Genomic DNA, 24,869 nt, shown 5'->3' with positions numbered 1-24,869 from the left:
TGTGAAGCACGTCAGGAAGAGAATAACACATGTACAAAAGAATGCCCTCCCTTTCAGCCCCTGGCACCATAACTCACTAGACATGATTCCCTTCCCAGGGCCAAGAATAGACTCCAGGAATCTTGGCACATTCCCTCCCCCATGCATCCCTTCGACATGAAGATCCAAGTGCAAACTGTTTGTGACAAAGGAACAACTGGTCTGGGTGTTGGGTCCAGGGCCATCTTGATGGGAGCTGTATGTTTTAGTCCCAGTCACATCCACAACATGAAATCCTTCAGATGCACCTCCAGTGCAGGAAGACGCCCAACAGCAAATGCATCTTCAACATTTGGCTTGGAAGTCGGAACACAAATGCTTATAATCTTAGATCACCCCCCTTCCCACCCCCACCAGGAGAGAGCAAGACACAACTGCCCTGAGTTGGTATCCGGAACAGGAAGGAGGAGGAGAAGGAGGAGGGTAGCCACAGTATTGGGCAAGTCACAATGGGGGTGCTTTTCCCCATGTCAAATTTGACTTACTCTCCATTTCCCAAAGACTTGAAGACCCCTTTGCCCCGCAGAAGCGCCCTGTTTGAAGAGGCTGGCTTGGCAGGGGTGATACCCTTCTTAGCCAAAGAATTGCTCTTTGGGGGTTCAGAATGATTGGGAGGGTCACAAATCCCTGTGTGCTTCAGAGTAGTTTTCCCAAGAAGTTCTTTGAACACAGAATCCATATTTCTGGCAACCTCCTATCAATGGAAAAAGACAAAACATAGTGAAAGGAGCAAGAGAGGGAGGAAAAACTAGAAAAGGGAGGGGAAAATGGATAGGTTCTTACCCGGTCTATCTCTACCCGTTTCTCCACTGGTCCTTGTCTCTCAAAGTTATTGCCAGCCCAGTTCCGTGGAGAAACTTCATTCCAGCGATCTGGCCTGGGGAAAAACAAAGAGCCCCAAAGAGTGTATAAAACATAAGACTGCATATGGACTTCTTAAGTGTATCATCAGAGTTCTATCCCTTGTGTTTTTTTCAGCTTTCCGTCCCTCTCAATTATCTTAGTTTATATTTCCCTTCACCCCTTTCCAGGTGCTGGTTGTAAAGAATATTTGATAGAGAAGGAAATGCCCTTCAGAGAGCCTTGTGGACACAACTTATCAAACTCTGCAACTGGGAATAGTTATTCCTATGACACAGTTACTGCTGCCTATCAAGTAACTGTTGGGAAAGCTTATGGAAAGCACACATTTCAGTAACAGAGCAGTGATCAACATCAGGCATCTCCCTTCATGTCATGCCCATTTGTTCTCTCCATTCCTCTGCCAACACTCCTCTGTCTGAATTGACAACATTCTCTTGAAATGCCACTTCAGCTAAAAAATTTTCTAGCCAGACTTTATATCATTAAAAACACTCAGCTGCATTATTAAGAAGAATGCATGGCCTGCCTCTGCTTTATAATGCTTGTTTTGCTTACTTTCTTATTTACTTACTTACTTATTATAAGGGAGCATTCAGAATTGGAAGCTCTGCTTGCTTGCAGGCTGGTTTGTTTGTTTATTTATTAACAAAGCATTTGAAATGGGAGTCCTGTGACTTATTGTAACAGATCAGTCAAAATTAGAATTTCCCCATTTAACTATATCCCAGACCACACAGATATTCTGTCCATTTTTCTCCTCTCCCATCTAATGCAGATGCTTCTTTTGGAGTCTACCAGAGCAGAAACGAAATACTCCCCAAATATTATTTGGCATTGTCTAGGTCAGGGGTAGCTATGCTGACTCAGGAATTCTGGGAGTTGAAGTCCATGAGTCATAAAAGAGCCGAGGTTGCCTACCCCTGGTCTAGGTAATATAACAGCCACCTCTAAATGTCCCTCCCACCTAATTAATCCAGCACATGCCAATACACATTTGTACCCTCCCCTTCAATGCTCTCACCGATCAACAGGGTGAAAGGTCTTGGCCTGGGTTGGTTGAAGGATGGGAAAGGGCAGGCGGCCCCCATCCATGAACGGTGATGCCAATTTGCGAATGGGGCTGCTCCCTCCACGCTGGCGGCTCACATCTGAATTGACACGCAGCCTAAAATATGAGACAGAATCAGAGAGAGACAGAGACAGAGAGAACATCTGCTTGAGACACAGATCCAGTCCCAAGACAAGCCCTTTTGGGGGCAGCAGGCAACAGATCATAGAGGTAGTATCAGTCACCATCACACAGCACTGAGAATTTGGATGAGGTCTACCTGCCACACTTTTCCTACCTGCTTGTGGGTTCAGGGAGCAGTTCCTCCAGAGATGGTCCAGTATCAATCTCTAACCTGGAACTGCGGGTGTTAGATTGTTTTTCACTGCAAAAGAAGCAACCAAAGAACCAAGAAAGTTGTTAGAAAGAGGGGCTGATGTCTCCTCCCTAACTAACTCACACCTTCTTTCACAGTCTTATTTTGAGAAGATCTTGGAGGAGACTTAAATTAACCATTTGAGATTAAAAAAAAAAAAAGCAGCTCCCCACATTTCTTATTGCACATCTGTTTTTCTTTGAAAATAAAACAAACCAAACAGTTCCCAAGGAAAACCATCAGAAAAAAATCCCTAAGATTCTAGCCCTCAGGTTAGTACATAAAATCTAAAAATAAAAGCCACAATTACAATAAGTGCCATTCCACATGAAAGTAAGAGGGGGGAAAAGGATATCATAGGCTTGAATATGAAAGTTGTCTGATGTTGTGGATTTGGTAACATGTATGAAAAACATTGATTTCCTTATGAACATAAAGGCTAAAATGTTTGTCAGAAAGAATGAACTGGTGTCTCTATAGTTGCAAGTGCATAAAAATAGAAATTCACAGGAAGGGATGAGTTTTGGGAAACAACAAATAACATTCTGGATAATTGTGATCCAGAGGAAATATTATTCTATTTAGGTAATATGAATAGATGGGTGAGATATAATGAAAAAATACAAAAAAGAATAAAAATGAAATCACAAGACAAATATATGAAGAACCATGAACAGTTTGAGAGGATGTGGAATAAATTTATGGTAGATGTTGAGATCTTCAGAAAAGAGCGGCAAGATGATTAAAGAACAAAAGGCAATCAGGATGCATGACGTTCAATTTCTTTTCCTTCTCTCTTTTCAGTCAGAGTTTAATTTCCTTCTCTATCCTTCTCTATCTGTGCTTTGCAAAATGTTACTTACCGGAAAGGGAATGTTATGTAGAATTTATAACTCAAATGCATTCCCACGATCACTTCCACTGCAACTGGCTTTAGCAATTTTTTCTCCAGACTTTAAAACAATCCTAAATATACCCATATCCAGACAAATCCACAATCCTTGGTCACTGACATGTATGGAAGCATTTGATTTCTATTTAACTAACATTGTTGTGTTATTTCTCAGTCCAGATGGGGAACAGGGCTTCCTGGATATTATTTTATTTTCATCCTGGGATAGGTTCAACTAAAGCACTCAATATGCAGCAAAGCCTCCCTTTTATATGCTAAGCATGAAGATTTCACCTGCAGTCTTGCATCTTTCCAATCCTATCATGGTCCGCTTGCATTCATGACTACTACTTTCCTCATGACTGGCAACACAGTGGTCACTCACCTGTCTGGTAAGACAATGGGTGGTACTAATCCTCGGTTGCCACCACGTTCACCTCGCCGCCAGCCAACTGGGATTCCTCGCACAAACCGCTCTTCAGGTTGAGCTATGGGACCAGAGCGGGGCACAGCTTCTGATTGGGAGTCGCCTTCTGAGAGAGCAAGAAAATGAATAATTGGTAGGTCAACAGGCCCTTCCCAACCCACCTGCAGAAGAACTCCTCAAAAGTCAGTGAGAGAACATGTTTCTGCAACTCCACAAGGGAAAAGGTAATGAAAGTTTATTCTCAGCAGTATCTACAAAGTAATTGTAGACTATCTTAAGGATGGCCCCACCTTGTTCTTGTTGGAATAATTGGATCTAGCAAATAAAAGATGCTTATGTGTGCAGAAGGTGGACAGAAACATACAGTTGTCCTCAACTTATGATGCTTGCTTGGTGACCATTCAAAATTATGATGGACCTGAAAAAGGGGACTTAGATCCAAAGGTCGCCACTCCTGCAATCACATGACTGCATGTTGGGGGTCGGCAATACTGCTGCATTTGTGGCTATTTGCAGCATTTTGTCAGTCACCAGACTGACCTGTATTTCAATCGTTACAACTTGCAACCATAATGGGCAGGCTCAAGGACTATCTGCATTTAAGTATTGTATTTTTAAACAGGAGACTGAAGCTTATTGAAAAAGCTTGTAAAATGGTCATTATTATTATAACTAGGGAATGGAATTCATAAGAGTATTTTTAGGAATACCAATGTCACATTATTAATGCAACCAGGGGATGCTTGGGCCATGATATATATTTTTCTTCTCTGCAGTATCTATGGGATGAGTCAGCAAAATTCATTAGGACAGTGGAGGAGAAGGAACAACCTTTGTCTCCTAAAATAAGGTGCAGACTATGACATGCTTGTTCCATAAAAGGAAACAGATGTGAACCAAGGTCCCAAGGTATCTACTCATACTTACTCTTGCACAGACTGCCTTTAATTCTACTGCATGGCCAGATGATACTCCAATAAAGAAATGGAGCCCAGAAACCCAATTTTTATATATCAGAAATCTATAGCATTTCCCTAAGAGTCACATTTAAAGCATATCTAAAGGAGAATGTTCAGTGTTGCTGAACTACAGCTCCCAACATCACTCGCCATTTACCATGTTTAACTAGAGCTGAGGGACTATGAAAAATGCTTAGACCCTGATCCAGGACACAGATTCATGTACTCTGCTTTAATTCATGTCTGTATTTAGATAGATGGCTTCCTATATCATCCTTCTCCCAAGAAGCTCAACCACAGACTCCCCACCTTCTTCTTTAGAACTGAAAAGAAACAGTCCCTGTAACCTAACTAAGAATTCTTGCAATTCCACCCCCCCCCCATGTGGAGGGTATCAAGCAAGGCAAGACAAAACAGGTCACAGAATTTCCCCTCCATACACACACACACACACACACACACACTTACCATCCTCACTTGCTGGAGTTTCTGGGGTCCCCTCAGTCTCGGGCTCTTCTGCTGTAGTCTCAAGGGGCAAGACATCACTTTCGAAAGAGAGACAAGAGACAAAAAAATGAGAACCCAGGGTTGTTTTCACATGACACTCTTAACTAAGTTATTGGGCTAGGGCTGCACAACAAAGCACACAGGCATACAAGCAACACACATACCAAGATTGTTCTTATTTCTTATGAACTTGCTTCCCATACAGTCATAGACCAAAAACATAAAGAACATAAAAAGAGGAAAAATATCAACATAGGCTACATAAAAGCTATTCACACTCATAGTGTTTGGGAGGTGATTTTAAAAAGTACGCTGTTCAGAACAATTGGGCCCTTCTGTGGATGGGGAGACAGAAAAAACTAAGCAGGTACTACAGGTTTGCTAATATTATAGTCATATATGTAACACTGCCATTATACCCCTGCTAGACTTTCCAGGCCACTCTAGGCATTTCTATCCACTGTTTCTATTGTCTGATAAGGCTCCTACCATAGCACACAAAGTGGCCAAATTCTGCATGACAGCATGTAAAATCAAGAAGATGCTCACAACAAGTTAGCAAAACAATTTCTGCTCAATTTTTCTTTCTTCATTTCCTTATGCTTCCTTTCACTCTCAGCAACCACTTTTATATTTACTCTACTTGTTTTATGTATTTATGTTTATATTTACTTGCCTAATGTACTACCTAATTATTTATATAGGGCATTTTTAAAAAAATATATACATTTTAATCATATTTTAATCTTGTTACTTAGGCCTAAATTCCCGATGATGGGTCCTGTGTGCCTATCCCCCCCCAATTCCCTTGTATCACCCTTTGGCTTTTCTATTGTAAGTTTATATTTCTATAAAGTCTTTCTTATTGTATTGTATTATGCTGGTCTTGGGCTAAAATAAAGTTCTTGTTCATTTGACACCAGTTTAGAAAAAGGAAGATAAAAGAAAAGTGGATGTGTGTGTGTGTGTGTGTGTGTATCTATGTATGTGACAAGGGAATCAAACAGAATGAATAGGCTAGAGTTGGGGGTCTAAGCCATTCATATCAAACCCACTGTTGTCTAACTTCAATCAAAGAGAAAACAATTTCATCTTTTGCAGTGACTGTACTAGACTGAACTCTTAGTAGAAAGAGCACAATTTCAGACTGAGGCCAGCTTAAGCATCTGAGGTATAACAAGGGAGAGGGGGGCAGGACAAGCACATGGCATCCAAACAGCTGCAAAGGCATTCTTGAATAGGAATATGATGCATCTCCGTTATCTTTGAACCCAGAGCCTCAAACCTTGACAGAGTGCATACCCTTCTATGCAGAGAGCGCTTTGGACGAAAGTTAAACTAACCAAGTTTAATAGACTGTGTGCATATAGATATAGATCTTTAACTAACTTGGTTAAACATGGATGGGATCCCAGCTGTCACACCACCATGGAAAACTGACAAGGCATGATATGCAGAACCAGCTTTGCATAAACAATATCTGCACACAGCCCTGCTGCTTGCTCTCCCAAATCATCCTCCTTTACCCCTTCTCATACCAGTATTCTTCTTCAGCCAGAGCCATGACTTTCTCATACTGGGGCCCAGGCAACTGATTAACTCCAGGAAAGATGGCTTCATGATGGACGATCAGGCACTTTACCACCTCATTGATGTGAGGCTGCACTGACACGGCATCCTGGCCCGCAGGTACCGTCACCAGGGTGGGGCCAAAGCAGACAGCTAGGTTGTGGGGGTCCATCATATTCTCATCGCTGTATTGAGATAAACTGCAGGAAGAAGAGGGGAGGGAAGGCAATAGAGTTCCCTTAGCCAAAGAAAGCTCTCGCCATGGAAATCCTAAGGAGTGGGTTTACTTGCCACCGAGGGCCTGAATACTCACTGGTTGAGGAAAGCAAAGAGGTACCGCAGAACCACCAGTACTGCAGATGGAAGCTGAGAAATGAGAGCCCGGAGGTGTGAGATGCGCTCAGCTAAAGGTTCCAGGTCTGGAAAAAAATGGATAGCAGTGTGAGATAGAGGACCATGCATGGCAGAGTGTTGGATTAGCACTTCTATATGTGTGTCTGCACCCCCACAAACTCAATTAATTCTCATCTTTGAAATATTATAATTCATAACCTCTTTGCACTCAAAAAGAACAGTGGAAACTGGGCTTCCGATTTTGCGCAGTAGCTCAGCAGCTCCGTACCCTACGGACATTTTTTTCCTGTTAGGAGACCCTAAATGGGCCTAAAATCGCCCCGGAGAGGCGACAAAGGAGGGGAGCCATGCCGACCGTGGAGAGATGGCGGCCGATCCAGTCATTCGGGGAAAGCCCTCCAGAAACCAGCAGAAGAAAGGCTAGCTTTATTCCAGAGTCTAGCCCAGTGTTTCTCAACCTTGACAATTTTAAGGCATGTGGACTTCAACTCCCAGAATTCCACAGCCAGCGTTGCTGGCTGTGGAATTCTGGGAGTTGAAGTCCACATGCCTTAAAATTGTCAAGGTTGAGAAACACTGGTGCCCAAGCTACAAGCAGCCAAAGCCAAAAAGCACTAATTCAGGCTTGATCGTAAATAACATGTTTAGAAATGGGTAACAATATTGATTCTCTCCCTTCTACTTGATAATTGATTTCCTGGGAAAAAAAACCCAAGAAGCAAAATCCTCCAAAAGTGAGAAGGAGGGGGACTCTTGCCCCACCCTCCCACAGAAGGAAGCGGCGAATTAAACTTTTATGTGGGACAGAAATATATTGAAATGAAATGAATACAAGACTTAAATCTTAATAAGTTTAAAATTGGTGGAATTTGTTAAGATTTTCTTTTCAAATGATTATTGATAAAAACAGAAGAAAGTAATTGCTTGTTTTGAAAAATGAAAAATGAACTGATGCTGACATCTAGTGGTGGATGAAAATATACAACTGTAGTTGCTCTAATATAGGAATTGGCAGAAAGCCCAGAAAAAGATAACTTGTTTCTGTAACCTTCAATGTCTTAATTAAACAGAGAACAGCTGCAACAAAAAGAAAACATTTTGGGCTAATTACAAGGCAAGAACTATAAACTTTAGGGGGGAAAATTGATCTTCCTGGATTATAAATACTTATAGAATTGTGACTCTAAAGCTGTTTGCAAAGAAAGGAAAACTTTGATTTTTGGCTTTCATAGAACATCAGAGACCTGCAGAAAGAACATATCAAGAAAAAACAAATACTTTCCTGAGAGACAAAAAATGATAAGAGAAATTAAGAGAGAAAGAAAGAAAAAGATTTTCAATGAATACGAAGGGGCAAAATCCTCCCACAAAAACATTTTACTGGATTTGTCTCCTGTACCTATGACAACATCTACAAGACTATGGGAAAACATTTTGGCCCCACAGAGCATATTGATTAGAAAAGATGTTTGGCAAAAAAAAAAAAAAAAAAGGTTACAGTTAGAATTAAGAAATTGGATGATGGGACCTATCAGATGGAATATTTAAAGATTAAACATTTGTTTGAATACGGTTAAAAAAATAGAAAACTTCTGGATATAAATGTATTTTAGTTTAAGAGGGATAGGCCCCTCAAGTAACAGTATTCTTTTTTTATTTTTTTATTTTCTTTTAATTATTTATTTACGATATGAGACATATGAAAATGTTGGGATGGTTTATATGAGGAAAAGGTTTTAGATAAAATGTAATTGATCTTGAGAAAATCTCAATTGAGATTTTGAGACAACACGCTGTTTACCAAATATTAAGGTGACTATGTTAAAAAAATCAACAAAATATATTTTAAAAAAAGAACAGTGGAAACTGATTCATACAGTATGCTATTGGTGCATGAAGCAATCAATGTGTTATTTGTTTTTAAACTTTCCATCTCCGCCAGTGTTTAGCCATATTACTATTCAGAAGTTCCTTGATTGTTTCAATTACTAAATCAAGGATGTCATTCAGCAGCTGAGAATAGCGATTTCTCTATGTTGCCCCAGAAGAACCTTAGCATCACCTAAACCAGGGGTCTCTAACCCTCGGTCCGTGGGCCAGTATCGGGCTGTGGCATGCCAGCAACCGGTCCGCACAAACAAGCAAAACTCCATCTATGGGATGCAGGCAGCACACAAAACCACGGCCCCTCTGGTCCGTGGAAAAACCTCTCTCCACGGAACCGGTCCCTGGTGCCCAAAATGTTGGGGACCTCTGACCTCAGTTAACATACCCTATATGTTGCCCCCAGATAAACTCTAATCTACACAAGGGTCAAGGATCTCTTTTTGGCTGACATTTCCTGTTCTGAGAAATGCACTAGCAGAAGTCAACCCAATTACGTTACCTGGCTCCCCCCTCTGCTTGGAAAACCAGATGCAAACAGCTGGAAGCTATGGGGGAAGTGGTGTGTGGAGACCCTCTAAACTTCCAGAAAAATAGGGGAAGGGATGAAAATGTCAACCTTGCTCCACTCCCAAAAGACAGGACTTCTTGATTCCTTTCCAGCTAGGGACAGGGAGAAGCAACTGAGCTGGGGAAATGAAACATGTGAGGAATGAAACATGTCTTTGGAACAGATTCCTAATGTCTTTCCCCTCCCAGGTCATTTTACCAATGATTGCCTCTTTGCTATAGAAAGTGGATCACAAAAATATCCTACATATCACATATCTTTTCTCTAAGCCTAATTCCACCTCTTCAAAATGGCACAAGAGGTGGGAAGGGGAGTTTCTTGTTCCCAATTTTAAATTCCTATACATTTATTTTTATTTTTTATATTTCCATTTTATCCCATTTTGTAATGTATAAGGGCATCTACACAACTAGCTATATAAATACAAACATACATACACACACAGAGATCCCATTAAAATTCAATAAAATGTGCATAAAGTTATTGTATTCAGCCATTCCTGAGATCTTTACTCCAGTCTACAATTCATTCAATTACTTAAGCATTATTCACTGAATAAAACAAATTATCAAAATATTACTATAATTATTTAAAAACATTTCATTTGTTTCTAATTAGCATGAGATTCTTGCTATATTACAGGCTGTATAAATGAATTACAGGTAGTAATTACTGACACAACTGGGACCAGCAACCCCACTGCTAAGTGAGATGGTTAAGTGAAACTTCATATGACCATACTGGACTTATGTCAGTTCTGCTGCAGTTATTAAGCAAATCACCCACAATCACTAAGCACAATATGACGTGACCAAGACGGTGACTTCCTGCTGGCTTCCCCGTTGATTTTCTTTGTTAGAGGTCAGTTGTGAAAGTTGCAAATGGTGATCAATTGACTGAGGGACTCTGTGACTGTTGTAAACTTGAGCTGGTTGCAAAGCACCCAAATCGTAATCACATGACCTCAGAGACAATGCTACAACCACAAGTTCAAAGACCAGTCATAAGTTAACTTTTTCAGTGCCATCATAACTTCAGATGGTTGCTAAACAAAGTAGTTGGTAAGCAAGGAGTATCTGCATTTATATTGAAACTGGTGGAGATGTCACACTATATCCCATTTTTTTCAGCTTTATTCTCTTGCAAAGAAAATAAATGGGTTTCAAAAAAAGGATATATGTAAGAGAGAGAGGAAGTTCATATGTAAAATGCTAATTGTGATTGTATAAGAAATAACTTGTATACCCCAATATAATGCATAAACATTCATATTTGCTGCAATAACAACACCGAGGAAGAGGCAAACATACTTACGGGCTTTGGCCAGCAGCTCAGGAACAATATCATAAGGAAAGAGAGGTTTCTCCAGTCCCCGAAAGTACAATTTTAGCACTCCAGCCACTGAATCCAAGTCATGCTGTACATAGCTATCTGCTAAGGGGTCCTCACCTGGTGGAGAAAAATAAAAGCTGCAACCACAGGTAAGAGATGGGGCCTAATCCCATGCTAGCTATGAAAATGTCTAAGTGGCTTTGAATGTGGCAGCCAATGCCAACACTGAAGGCTGCTGTAATGGAGTCTGAAGGCCACTGTTTCAGTTATAACTTCTGGAATGTCAGGGAAAGAGTAAATGCATAAGAGGTATTTGAAGATCAGAATAGAGCTGGAAGGAAACTTGGAGGTCTTCTAGTCCAGCCCCCTGCTCAAGCAGGAGTCTCTATATCATTTCAGATAAGTAGCTGTCCAGTCTCTTCTTAAAAATCTTGAGTGATGAAGCACCCACAATGTCCGAAGGCAAGCTGTTTCACTGGCTAATTGTCCTCGCTGTTAGGAAATTTCTCCTTAATTCCAGGTTGCTTCTCTACCTTCTGCTTCTAAGTCAGTGATGGCGAACCTTTTAGAGACTGAGTGCCCAAACTGCAACCCAAAACCCACTTATTTATCGCCGAGTGCCGGGTGGGATGTGGCCCACTGGGTGGGTGTGGCTGTGGTGGTCATGGCAAACTGGGTGGGTGTGGCCAAAGTGGGCATAGTCACCTCGATGTTGCTCGTGGGGAGGGATGCCTGTGGGAGCCGGGCAGGGTTGGGGGAGATCCAGGGGGTCTCTGGCAGGTGGGGTGGTGGGCAGGAGGCTCGTCCTGTGAGGCGAGGCGAAGCAGGGTGGGGGTACCATTGCCGTGGGGCAAAACAAGGCAGGGGCCGGAGCAGCTGCTGCCTGACACCACCGGCCCCCACACACAGAGGCCAGCAAGCACATGGGGGCCAACGGTGTCTGTCAGCAGCCACAGCCTGCTGGCTCCTCGACCGGCGCACTCTGGGGCTCCACAGCCCACCGCCAGCAGTTCAGAGAAGCTGCCTCTGAGCTGGACAGCTGGTCGACAGCTGAGGAGGCGATGCAGTGGGTCGTGCCTGGGAAAAGGAGAGCATGCGAGGCCAGGAGGGACGGGATGGGGGGGAGGGAAACCAGCTGTGCCGGGATGCATCTGGCCACGTGGTACCTCAGGCGGCTGGTTGAAGAGGGATGGTTGCCATCTCTGGGGCATGGCACGCGTGCCCACAAAGAGGGCTCTGAGTGCTGCCTCTGGCACACGTGCCATAGGCTCGCTACCACTGTTCTATGGCATTCTAGAAATGCAATAGCAATTTTAAGAAAACCTTTTAAACGTCCCCCTCACCCCTCACCTTTCTCAAAGGCATTCCTGATCTCTGCTACTTGTGCTTGAGATCCAGGCACACGGAAAATACCTTCATGCTGGAGGCCTGAGTAAAGAAGAGAAAAAAATACCAAGGGATATTTTCAGTGAAGAACTCATGGTCTTCAAAGTTCAACTCCCAGCAAGGACGCATGGAAAGAGGAAGGAAGGAAGGAAAGGGGGTTAGCATAGGACAGCCTTACCATGGAGGTTGATGAAGCGGATGCAACTTTCCACCACAAGGGGCACTGCTTGGCCTGAGGCCTGGAGTTACAGGAAGGAAAGCAGAGAGTCACAAGATGTCATTCTCACAACACACTCAGGACTGCTGGGAGCTAGGTTCCTGGCTGTCATGATTGGGCCTGTTTGTTAATGACATCTTTATTCTGATTCAGCAGATATAGAAAAACAAAATGCTACAGCGGGTATAGCTAAGAAAACAAACTCTGATTAAGAATTAGTTGTCTGCTATCTTAGCTCTAAATGGGTTACTTGTAGTTAGATGAATCACTCCTTCAGATTCAAACTTTTATCTGCAAGTGGGGCAAGAATAGTATCTTAGGACAGTTGTAAGAATTGCTGTATTATAATACAATCTGCAGTAACTCACCACTGTAACAAGTGAATTGCTGTAATAGGTGATATAATGTGGGAAAAGATGGGTGAATAAAAATGGTTGCTACTGCTGACAGTATCGGTATCAGTAGCTTATTTTATATGTGTCTCTTCTCCACACTGTTGCTGCTTTGCAGACATGGGAAGTTTTGGAAACGAAGACAAAAAGCCTTTGTCATCAATAGCAGAAACAGAATGAGTGTGACCATCATTAGCAATGATCCCTCTTACTGTCAACTTCAACCATCTAAACAGTGTATATTTCTATATTCAGTGCAGCATGCACATTGGAGGGATGAGAAAAGTTGATTTAAATTGGATTTTGGGGCAACTGCTAACTAACTCAGTGGGCACAATTTGGCAAAGAAATTAGGACCTTCTAATTTAGCCAAGCTTATCATTACCCTGGGCTTTTGAAGAGAAGAATGTGACTAAGTCCCTGACAAAGTACGAGAAGTCCAAAATATCTTGGGCAAATAAAACTGAGAGAAGAAACTTTTAGAAAAGTAGGTCTTTTCTCTTTTTTTGTCAGGTACATCAATTGTACAGGACAATTGTGAAGATGAGAACCAGTTTGGTGTAGTGGTGTAAGGCATCAGGTTAGAAACCAAGAGACTCTGCGTTTTAGTCCTGCCTTGGGCATGAAGCCAGCTGACCTTGGGCCAGTCCTTCTCTCTCAGCCCTAGGAAGAAGGCAACAGCAAGCCACTCCTGAAAATTCTTGCCAAGAAAACTTCAGGGACTTGCCCAGGCAGTCACCAGGGGTCCTCCAGCTACCCTACTCTGGCCATTCTTGGAAAAAGAGTGGATTCCATGCAGTTAATTGCATAATTAGCCCACCAAATTTCCATTCTTCTGAGGAGAGCTTCAAAGCTTTAGACAAATCATTTTAATTTCTCCTTTAAAAACTACAGAACAAACTGTTCAGTCCATATAGCTTAATTTTACTTAATATGGAAATCTGTATTATTTTTAAACAATCCCAACCATGCCCCAGCTAAGAAAATTGCTACATATTGTCCAGAATTGTAAAATCAAAAGAAAAAAAACACACAACTTCCTCCCAGTTTCACTTTTTGCACAAATATGGCAATGAGTGAGGGGGAGGGGGGCAAAAAAGAATTAAGAGAGAGAACCAGGACTTTCCCTAGTTAGGCAAGCACTATACATCATAAAAAAAGTGAAGACAGCTCACCCCACCCCACCCCACTTCCGGTACCTACATTTATACATTTTTCTTAGTACTAGTATGAAAGCAGTTTGCTACCATCTCTTTCTAGGATGATGTGTTGATTTCCTACAGTAGCCTCTATGTTTGAACTGAGTCTCTACTGCAGGTGTGACAGCTCCTTGTCAGTGTGTGTGTGTGTGTGTGTGTGTGTGTGTGTGTGTGTGAGAGAGAGAGAGAGAGAGAGAGAGAGAGAGAGAGAGAGAGAGAGAGATTTTGTCTCTGTGCTTCATTTGGGGATCAAAGGAGATGTGGCTAGGGTCATTATAGTATCATCAGAGGAAGAAGGGGCAAAATGTTCACGTGTCTTCCCCATTTTTTTTTCACTAATAGCCAGCAAAATTGTTACAGAGACTTTCAACAAATTGGCACTCATTTTGCCCCTTAAAACCTCTTCAAATGTGGAAAAATATACAATCATTGCAGATGGAATTTTAAAAATGGAGTGCCTTTATCACAGGGGAGGTTTTAAAATACTTATCTGAAGACTGAAATGCCTCCAACTTCCTCAAACTGGGGAAACCCATTTGATGGTTTTGGCCCCAGGCACTTGTGAAACAAAACTGAAGAGCTATGAAGGCAGGGATGGGTAGGGGTGGGGATTCACATGTGGTTTGCAGACACATGTGGCTTTGCTCCATTACAATGGAGCAAAAGGACTCAAGGTGTTAAACACTAAGGCCCATTCACTGTTTAGTACAGAACAAAGTTGGGCAGAGGGGATAACAGGCAAAGTCTGTCTTTCTTTCTTTTACTTTCTTTTATTTCTTATTTTCTTATTTTTGGCAATTTTAAAATATTAATTTAATATTTTTATAATATATTTATTTAATATAGTAATGCACAATGACAAGATCAAACTACGACATTACATGTAATCTAAAGGTAGAAACAGGGTGCATATTCACAATGAGGATCGAAAGCTGCTAGTATGTCATTTTGCCCCTTCACTGTCATACATACCCTCTCTGCATATGATTGCAAAAAGACCTGGTAAAGCATAATGATTTCCCATAGGCATGCTGGGCTTTGAGTTCAAGTTCTCGTTTACAGTATTTCCAACATGTGGGTAAATTATGGGTGGAATCCAAATATAACATGGTAAGAGTAGATCCATTGAAATCAAAGAGAATTAAATTAATTGAGAAGAATTCAAATCTGTATGAGTTCAACAGATCACTTTAAGCACAATGTATGTCTAAATCAAACCCCAAATCTCTCTTTTTAATCTGTTTATGAAAACTAAAGTAGTGGTATGATTTCTAAACCATCAAATCAATCAAATCTGCATAAGCTATTAGTGGTGTGTGAATCAAACAATTCTGAAGAAAGACAATTTGTAGATTAAAGATCACAGCACGCAAATGATTAGAACAGGCCTTGCCTACAGGAAGAGGTAAAAATGAACAAATGGTTTTTGTTATCTAGGATCTGTTACTTGCAGCTATTAAATAAATTCTGGTAAAGAATGAACGAACGAACGAATGAATTTGCTTGATTAATTATGGACAAATATGAAGCAATCAAAAGCTTTTAGTTCAATCGCATTAGCGTATTTTAATACCCTTATTCTAATGCTATAAAGCAAATTCTGCAGAACCTTTTTTCACACATTGTTTACCTGGAAAGGTATCGTTTCTTTTCATATGTAATCAATATTTTATTTTATTGTTAATTTATGGGTATAGCTCCTGGTCACTGGCTGGTTAGGCAGGAAATTTTGGTTCAACTTACTTGGCTCAGGTCCCCAGAGTCATTCCTAAATTATCAGCTTAAAATTCAAAAGAAGTAAAGGACTCCAGGCTGTGATCCACAAGGTCCACAACAAGTTATGATGACAGCAAAATGATGACACACACATGGCAAATGCTGCAATGACACTTGTTGTCAACAAGCACATGTGTTTGCAAGATCTGGGTGATTATGTCATCATGCCTTATCTGCCCCTTTGCCTCTGTGGATGCTAATGCCAGCGCACTATTTCTTGGAGCACAATATTGCAACCATAAACAGCAAAAGCAGGGAGTGCTTGCCACAAAGTAGCAGGGACACAAATTCAAAGCTTTCCTATACAGAACTGATTTTTTATAGCCTTTTTTAATGGATTGAAAGAGACCATCAGACAATGGATAATATCTGGCTAAAACATGCATTCATGTCTTATCTCGAGAACACATCAAGATCTCCCAGTTACAGGTAAACATTTTTTACAAAGATGGAAGAGCGCATGTGCAAAAAATGCAAGCAAGGTAGCACTGCATGCACACATATGCACTTACATACAGAAATGCAGTATAAATATTCTGATATGCAAAGCATGCCTCATGCAAGGTTAGCACTTTATAGACCCACAAATGCTTGTAGACACACTCATACATAAATATATATATATGAGCAAGTGAGCAAGTGCACAAACACCCAGAATCATGGTGTGTGTGTTTTTTAATGCAAAAGTACAGTCCATCCCACAAGCACCCTTCCATGCCCCTTAGGGTGGCAGGCCTCCCCTATGCCCCACCCACCGAGTCAGGCTACCGTTTCCCACCGCCAGTCCTGTACCTGCTTCCGTGCCTGTAGCCTCCGCCTCCTTGGGCAGCAGGGACAGGAGAGACAGAGTGAGCAGACATGTTACAGGCAAAGGGAGCAGCAAAAGCCATTGGGGAGAGCCAGAGGCAAAAGCTGGGCCAGAACAGCGCAGAGTATTCACACTAGGCAAAGGGCAAGAAAGCAAGACTAGGAGCTGGGCAGGAGGGGAGCAGCTGAGGGCAGCAGCCGGTACCTCCAAGAAGGCCTGTAGGTCACCCTCGAAGAGCTGGTGATGATAGTGCGAGGGAGGGCGGGACCGCCGGATGCGCTGGGACTGTGGCCTGGAACCAACATTTTTGTGGTGTGGGGGAGGAAGGCAGATGTCAGAGCGTCCCCTCTAAACTGGAACGGTCTCCTCCCCAGAGTTCTGCTTGGATTCTCCATTGCAGAGTAGGCCTGAGGAATTCTTACAAGGGAAGGCTCACCACCGCCACCACCACCACCACCACCGCCTGAATCTGCAATTTTCATTAATCCCAGGATTTCTTTTTACCTGGCTAATTCTCTATCCACCGCAGCACCTGGGAAAGCAAGAAGAAAGAACAAAAGGAGACAGAGAAGTTAGATTTGGAGCCTTAGTGGCTTTATTCGGGCCTCTGATTTAGAGTAAAATCAGAGAGCTTGTTGCTCGTTCAGGATCAGCTTGTGGCTTCTACAGTAAGAATCTCATTGGAATGAACGCCCTGACACAGATTGCTTTCTCACTGGGGCCAGGCTTAGCAAGAATCTGGTTTCTGCTTTTTTTTTAGAAAATGTAAAAAGTACAACAAAGGGAAAAAGAAAAAAATAGTATAACATTTTAACAGAGAATAGTTACAATTCTGTATATACTTAATTTAATGCAAATATTATTCAAGTACCTATATATTTCTAATACATTTATATAACTATCTGCTCTTGTCCTACTCACCAAACCAATTCCATCTCTCTCAAAATATATATAAGGCTTTTAAAATAATACTTTCAATAAAGCACAGAATTTATATTTGATCAAGTAAACATGACCAAGGAAAGCCGTGCAGGAGAGAATCACAGATTTTACCTGAAATGCAGGCCACTCAAGGAGCGATCTGCATTCAGGATTCAAAGACTACACTGTATGTGTGTGTTTGTGTGTGTTTTACAGAAAGGAATGCAACTCCCCAATGGACTGCTGTCTCTTTCCTTAAGTGAAAACAATTTATAATAATAATAATAAAGTTGGAAGGGACCTTGGAGGTCATCTGGTCCAACCCCCTGCTCAGGCAGGAAACCCTATACCATTTCAGACAAATGGCTGTCCAGTCTCTTCTTAAAAACTTCCAGCGTTGGAGCATTCACCACCTCTGGAGGCAGGTTGTTCCACTGGTTAATTGTTCTAACTGTCAGGAAGTTTCTCCTTAGTTCTAGGTTGCTTCTCTCCTTGATAAGTTTCCATCCATTGCTTCTTTTTCCTGCCCTCAGGTGCCTTGGAAAATAGCTTCACTCCCTCTTTCTTTGTGGCAGCCCCTGAGATACTGGAACACTGCTATCATGTCCCCCCTCATCCTTCTCTTCATTAAACTAGACATACCCAATTCCATCAACCTTTCCTTATATGCTTTAGCCTCCAGTCCCCTAATCATCTTTGTTGCTCTTCTCTATACTCTTTCTAGAGTCTCAACATCTTTTTTACATCGTGGTGACCAAAACTGGATGCAGTATTCCAAGTGTGGCCTTACCAAGGCATTGTAAAGTGGTATTAATACTTCACTTGATCTTGATTCTATCCCTCTGTTAATGCAGCCTAGCACTGTGTTGGCTTTTTTGGCAGCTGCAGCACACTGCTGGCTCATATTTAAGTGATTGCTCACTAGGACTCCGAGGTCCCTCTCACAGTTACTATTATTGAGCAAGGTACCCCCTATACCAGTGGTTCTCAACCTTTTTAATGCCGCAACCCCCAACCGGTCGTAAGTCGAGGACTAAATGGTCGTAAGTCGAAGACTAAACCGGTCGTAAGTCGAGGACTACCCAACCGGTCGTAAGTCGAGGACTTTCCCTGCCCGGGAGCGCCGTGCATGCATGGTTCCGCCCCCTGCGCTGGCCGAGGTGTAGCTGGCAAGCGGCAGAGACGGAGCAGGCCGACCACCAGCTGGCCCAGCTCAAGGGAGGTAAGGCACCCACCGGAAAAGGGGAAAAAATGGCGGACAGCCTTGCTTGGCTACCCTCGTGAAATGGTCGATCAACCCCAAATGGGGTCGCGACCCATAGGTTGAGAACCGCTGCCCTATACTATACCTGTACATTTGGTTTTTCTTGCCTAAATGTAGAACCTTACTTTTTTCACCACTGAATTTTATTTTGTTAGATAGCGCCCAGTGTTCAAGTATGTCCAGATCCTCCTGTATCTTAAGCCTGTCTTCTGGAGTGTTGACTATTCTTGCCAGCTTGGTGTCATCTGCAAATTTGGTGATTTCCCCATCTATCCCCTTGTCCAAATCGTTGATGAAGAGATTGAAGAGCACTGGGCCCAGAACAGAGCCCTGGGGCACCCCACTACACACTTCCCTCCATGTAGATGTGGTTCCATTGAGGACCACACGCTGAGTACGGCCGGTCAGCCAGCTACGGATCCATCTGGTGGTGATGCTGTCTAACCCACATACTGAAGTCCAAGTAAATTATATCCACAGCATTCCTCTGATCCACTAATTTTGTCACTTGGTCAAAGAATGCAATAAGATTTGTCTGGCATGATCTGTTTTTGACAAACCCATGTTGGCTTTTAGTAATGACTTTGTTTGCCTCTAAGTGTTCGCTGATTTGTTGTTTGATTTATCTTTTCCAAAATCTTCCCAGGTATTGAGGTCAGGCACCACCTTTTCCACAGAGAACCTTGGGATCAGAAATTCTATGAAAAGGGTACCAAGGCAAACTTTTTCAGCAACCCGTAATTTTGAGGATATTTTGGGAGAAAGCATGACAAAGTGATTTATTCTTTTAGATATTATCAGGTGTTTCTCAAGTCCTTAGAAGCTGGATGGACAGATGGGTAGGTGGGTGGATGGATGGACAAATATATTAAATACCAATGCTAATCAAAGAGTACAGATATTGTCTATTCCTTCACACCTCACCTTTCTCTATCGCTTCCTTCATTTGGTCATGCTTTGCTTGCAATTTTGTTTGAATACTTCGTCCAGAGAGATATTCTTTGAATTTCTGTGCAAGAGATAGCATGAAATCTGTTATCAAAGAAAGCAGTAGGTTGAATGGGACAAATACCTCTATATACTGATCAAATCCAAGACATCTTTCTGAAGCTTTCAATAAATTGGAACCATACCAGGAAGACTGAATGGGACAGAACTTATCTTTCATCCTTCACAAATATTTAGAGTTTTGTTGCATCTAGCCACATTTAGAATGCAAGAAAGTGGCCCGGTCTCTTTTCTAGATTACTTAGATAATTGGAAAGAGCTAAATCGCCAATTTCAAAACTAGAAGGCATTCCACTATTGAATAAAAGAGTCAGAAACTGGTTTTCATTCAAATCAATCTTCTATCATTTTATTTTCACTCCAGTTCTCTATAGTACCTAATAGGTCAGAGATTCTCACTCTAAAGCATATTTGTGTTTCTCCATTCTGGAAGAGAAAATCCAAAGCCACTTTCTTTTTGCCTATGTTTCCAGAATGGGGCTGAAGGAAGGGTCTTTGGCAATAGGTCTTGCTCAGAACATCTCTGAAGATGCTGGACAGATGCTCAAGCAGAGATTAGTTCAGGGTAACACCCTATCAGTGATTTCATAGAGAAATCATTGTAGAGACCTATCAATAGCAAAAGTGACCTCATGTTGTCTTATATAAATAGGAGGAGGGTGCGTTATCATAAACAAGTTCTAGTGAAATCTAGATTAATTTAAACAAAATTAAGTGAGGCAGCATAACTATCTAGATGTATTAGGTTATGGTCATCTTTATGACGGCATCCTCATCTTTATGACAGCATAATTAAGGGCACATTAAGTTTAATTCTTTTAGGTATCTAGGATTCTACCATGATATAGAAGCTTTCCGTATCTTGCTGGTTGGCCCGGCGTTTTGCCAATGCTTGCTTCCCACCAGCATCAGAACCGGTGGACTTGAGTGACTCTGTAGACTGACAGCCTTGAAAGGCATCAAGTGCCTCTGGCTCCTCTGCTGTCACAAGATCTATCAGACTTTGCAAGGTAGCCTTCAGAGTCTTGTTGACCTGTGAAAGAAAATAGAAATTTCTATACCAAGAACCTTCTACAGCAGAAAGGTCCTCCTAAGAGACCAGCTACATTCTGATGGAATTCAGCTCTAGCACTAAGGGAATGGGAAAGGCATCTGCAGGACAGTCAGTGGCAGGAAATTTCTGCCACCCCAGCACTTCTCCTTTGCAGTTCCCAAAATTAATGAAAATTGATTTTTGAAATTGAAATTAAAACCTGAAAATTAATTCCTGCCCACCCCCTCTCAACTGTTCCTCACTCTCTAATGGCACCTACTTCATCTGTCTCCAGGGTGATGGCATTGAGGCGGGACTGAATGTGCTGGAAACGGGAAACTAGTTCATTTCTCAGTGGACCCTCAGCCCGGACTTCAGATACCTGAAGATAGAAAAATTACAAAAAAGGAAGAATAAGGGCCAGCCTGAGCAGAAAGCAAAAAATCTAGAACAAGAAGCTGAGAATCTTCTCACCTCATCACCTTCATGAGGCTGGTAGTCAAATGACAGAGGAGGGCAATAAGCTGCAGGGTTGGCCTCCATCATCCTGGACTTATCTCCCAATGGATCCAAAGCATCAACTGCCCCTTCAATGGCGCATAGGCCCTGTTGCCAAGATGCTTGGGCCCGTGACTCTGCGGCTAGGTAGGTCCTCAGTACTTTGCCCAGCGAAAGGTGGAAACCAAGGTCAAAACACTGGAACCATGTGATAAAGATATCTTTAGTTATCAAACCAGCCTGATGGTCATTAGGCTCCACTGTTGACTGATCCCCATATCTTTTCCAATGGCTGCACAATAAGACAACAGGCACAACTTTTGTTGTCAGTCCATCTTTTCTATGACTTGCAAATGATCATTTGCTATAAATGCAGAACCAATTATGAAATTGATAATAGTGAAGAAACAAAGTCACGATAAAGTGTGCAGTAGATTCTGCAAGAAAGGAAAGAAATTCTGCAGGATTTGGAATTTTGTGATTGTAAGATTAGAAATCTATAACATTTCCTGGTTTAGGACCACAGGAAGAAAGCCAGCCAAGTAGAATGCCCTTGAAGCTTCGTATCAGAAATTTATATTTCAATTTGGACAATTATATCCTAACACGGAAAACTCTGACTCTTTGTTGCCACCTAATAGTCATCTAAAATTTTGTAACCAAGTTACAGTAACCCTATTTCAGTTGGTTAGCAAAATTATCCCAGTATCTTTTTCAAGCTTTCCATTTTCATCTGTGAGGGCTAGACCTGTATCATTTTTAAATGGAGAATGCCCCCATTAAAATAACTGTTAAAATATGGTAGACACTGCCTTTTCCAAAAATAACCATTTAAGAGTTACAGGGAAACGAGCCAACTTCTCTATACTGTATCTTTTAAAACAGCGGTCCCCAATCTTTCTGGCTCTGCAGATCGGTGGCGGAGGCGGAGGCGGGGAGGGGGAGAAGAGGAGATGATTTCACATGCGCGTGCACCGCTTGCACAAATGCAGCTGAGTGCACACTCTTGCCTGCCAGTTGTGCAGCCCAGTTCCCAACGGCCTGCAGCCCAACATCGGGCCCCAGACTGGAGGTTGGGGACCCCTGTTTTAAAAGGTACCTACGTCCCACAGCCTTGATCCAGCGGACTCTCTCCTAGTCCAAAACCCTTTTTGGAACTATAGTTCTGTGAAGAGAGTGCACGAAACCTATCAGCAATTTCAACATTCCCATCATACCGAAGGTTGCAGGATACTTTAGACAAGCCATGAAGTTACAACGGAAGAAGACTAGTATACATTTGTCATATACATGGACTCATGCCTTTATATAAACATTGACAAAAGGAATCCATAGGAAGCCAATGTTTTGGCAGCCAACATTTTAGTGCTAACCCCTATATTGCTGACACAGGATGGGCATGGACAGAATCGACTCACATCTAGCAGGTCGGCCACATCGCGTACATAGTAGTTGCTCATGGCAGAGTTAGCAGTGTGTAGATTCAACAAGTAATCATTCCGAGCCTTGGCACATTTCAGCTTGCTTTCCAGGAATTTTGACTGTCTCTGTGAAGATCAAGAAATCATTAGGTTTTAAATTCCAGGCTGTCCTTCCTTCTTCCCTCCACTTTGCTCCACTTAGTACTTTTGCAAACAGCGTTCTTTTCGTCCTGATAAATAATGGCAACAATTTCTCATAACGAGAACAACCTCCTTCCTAGCAGACATTGTGTGGTAAATCACTGAGCAAGAAGGGAGAAGATCATCTCTAAAATCACTGAAGAAAATCACTGGACTCGGTTTTATAAGTGTTTTATGACCGTAATAGAGACACTATGATCGTTAAGTGAATCCAACAAATCCAATGAGTGTTTTTTGCTATTTTCAGTTGGTTTCACAAGACTGCAGGATGCTGCAACCAGTTGGAAATGCAAGGTGGATGCCAAATGCATGAAATGCGGTCCCATGGCCATGGAATGTGTGTGGCAATCGTAACTTCAAGGGCCATTCATAAGTAGCTTTTTGGAAATCCAACATAACTTCAAATGGTTGTTAAGCAACCAGTTATAAATTGAAGAATACCAATATCCTATTTCCTGCGATTCAGGACTCCTCTGTGAGTAGGGACAATGCAAACACACTGTCTACCTCAGTGGTTCTCAACCTTTTTAATGCCGCGACCCCAACCGGTCGTAAGTCGAGGACTAAACTGGTCGTAAGTCGAGGACTAAACCAGTCGTAAGTCGAGGACTACCCAACAGGTCGTAAGTCGAGGACTTTCTCTGCCCGGGAGCGCCGCACATGCGTGGTTCCACCCCCTGCGCTAGCCGAGGCGTAGCTGGCAAGCGGCAGAGACAGAGCAGGCCGACCACCAGCTGGCCCAGCCCAAGGGAGGTAAGGCACCCGCCGGAAAAGGGGAAAAAAATGGCGGACAAAAAAAATGGCAGACAAAAAAAATGGCGGACAGCCTTGCTTGGTGACCCTCGTGAAATGGTCGATTGACCCCAAATGGGGTCCCGACCCACAGGTTGAGAACCACTGGTCTACCTTGCACCACCCCAGCAATTCCATTGTTTCCATTGTTAAAATGGCACGTTTTGAGATGTAAAAAAAAATCAGACCAAGATAAATCACTTCAGAACTTTTTCTACATACAACATATATAAGCGGCATAATTCAAATGAAAAACAAACTGAAATATTTTAGGGGGGGAAATAATAAAATACATACAATAGGAACTAACGATAGTAAGCACTGATCAAATGGATTCATGCAATATAATCTAGGCCAATCTGTCATCACCTCAAGAGTGAAAGCTGCAAAGCTGCAGCATGAACTTCATTTAGATGCAAGACGTTAAGACCGATGTATCCTCCATGACTGCAAGAAAGTCGAATCCTTAGGACTTAAACAAATTTTCTTCCACATTTCTAAGGGACATAAAGGAAATTCTGGCAAACTCAATGGGCTGCTATCTGGGTGAGCTCAGTTTGCACTAGCATCCTAAAATGATTAACGGATTTACGTGAATGTTGGAACAACAGTGTGTTTAGTAGGGGAGAACTTGTAACCTATGCTAGTGTTTCTTATAGACAAGTGCTATCCGTTTTCTTATTTAAAAACAGCCTTGTGGGATGGAACTAACCTGCCTCACAAAAGTTTCATATCAGCCCACCAACAGCGGAAGAAAGAACCAAAGAAAAAGGAACTGGCTTGTGGTCTGAACTTACTGGCTCAAATCATTGCAAGGTAGGAGATGGTCACAGGTTTTGGTTGACCTCAATTGCCACCCAATCTGTGGTCTCCCAAAACTTTCCCCCTTATACGGGGAGATTCTCTGGTGCACTTTTGAAAAGGAGCCTCTGGTCATCTCTTGGTCCCTACCCCTGGTCCCTACCCCTGAAGCTGGAATGAAAAGCTCCATGAGTTGCCTCTTCCCAGGAACAATAAACTACAGATCCCTCCTCCCTAAAACTCTCCAGCTCAAAATAGGAAAGAAAGATTAGGACTTATGGGCTGCACTCACACAACATATTTAACCTAATTATTAAATTTTCTGCATTT

The 24,869-nt window shown here is 42.2% G+C and overlaps 1 protein-coding gene across 2 annotated transcripts in view; it reads right to left on the bottom strand.

The window, feature by feature from the left end:
- Positions 1 to 472: 472 nt before the first annotated feature.
- Positions 473 to 24,869, bottom strand: part of ARHGAP4 (Rho GTPase activating protein 4) — a 30,688-nt gene continuing 6,291 nt past the window's right edge. The window contains exons 5-22 of one of the 2 annotated variants that reach the window (XM_015812264.1): positions 22,743 to 22,871; positions 21,301 to 21,522; positions 21,107 to 21,208; positions 20,632 to 20,826; positions 19,710 to 19,794; positions 17,105 to 17,132; positions 16,805 to 16,892; positions 12,387 to 12,447; positions 12,173 to 12,250; positions 10,805 to 10,939; positions 6,995 to 7,100; positions 6,651 to 6,881; positions 5,074 to 5,150; positions 3,605 to 3,752; positions 2,250 to 2,336; positions 1,925 to 2,068; positions 823 to 916; positions 473 to 733 (exon numbers count right to left, since the gene is read on the bottom strand). In XM_015812264.1, the coding sequence (XP_015667750.1) occupies positions 521 to 733; positions 823 to 916; positions 1,925 to 2,068; positions 2,250 to 2,336; positions 3,605 to 3,752; positions 5,074 to 5,150; positions 6,651 to 6,881; positions 6,995 to 7,100; positions 10,805 to 10,939; positions 12,173 to 12,250; positions 12,387 to 12,447; positions 16,805 to 16,892; positions 17,105 to 17,132; positions 19,710 to 19,794; positions 20,632 to 20,826; positions 21,107 to 21,208; positions 21,301 to 21,522; positions 22,743 to 22,871 (2,223 nt within the window). In that variant the 3' untranslated portion in view covers positions 473 to 520. The remainder of the gene's footprint in view (positions 734 to 822; positions 917 to 1,924; positions 2,069 to 2,249; positions 2,337 to 3,604; positions 3,753 to 5,073; positions 5,151 to 6,650; positions 6,882 to 6,994; positions 7,101 to 10,804; positions 10,940 to 12,172; positions 12,251 to 12,386; positions 12,448 to 16,804; positions 16,893 to 17,104; positions 17,133 to 19,709; positions 19,795 to 20,631; positions 20,827 to 21,106; positions 21,209 to 21,300; positions 21,523 to 22,742; positions 22,872 to 24,869) is intronic. The other variant, XM_029283400.1, reaches the window with a different exon arrangement.

This window comes from Protobothrops mucrosquamatus, unplaced genomic scaffold (genome assembly GCF_001527695.2).
Source record: "Protobothrops mucrosquamatus isolate PMUCROS unplaced genomic scaffold, P.Mucros_1.0 scaffold76, whole genome shotgun sequence".
Classification (NCBI taxonomy): domain Eukaryota; kingdom Metazoa; phylum Chordata; class Lepidosauria; order Squamata; family Viperidae; genus Protobothrops; species Protobothrops mucrosquamatus.
The sequence above is the reverse complement of the archived record's forward strand: the minus strand, read 5'-3'. Positions and strand labels throughout refer to the sequence as shown.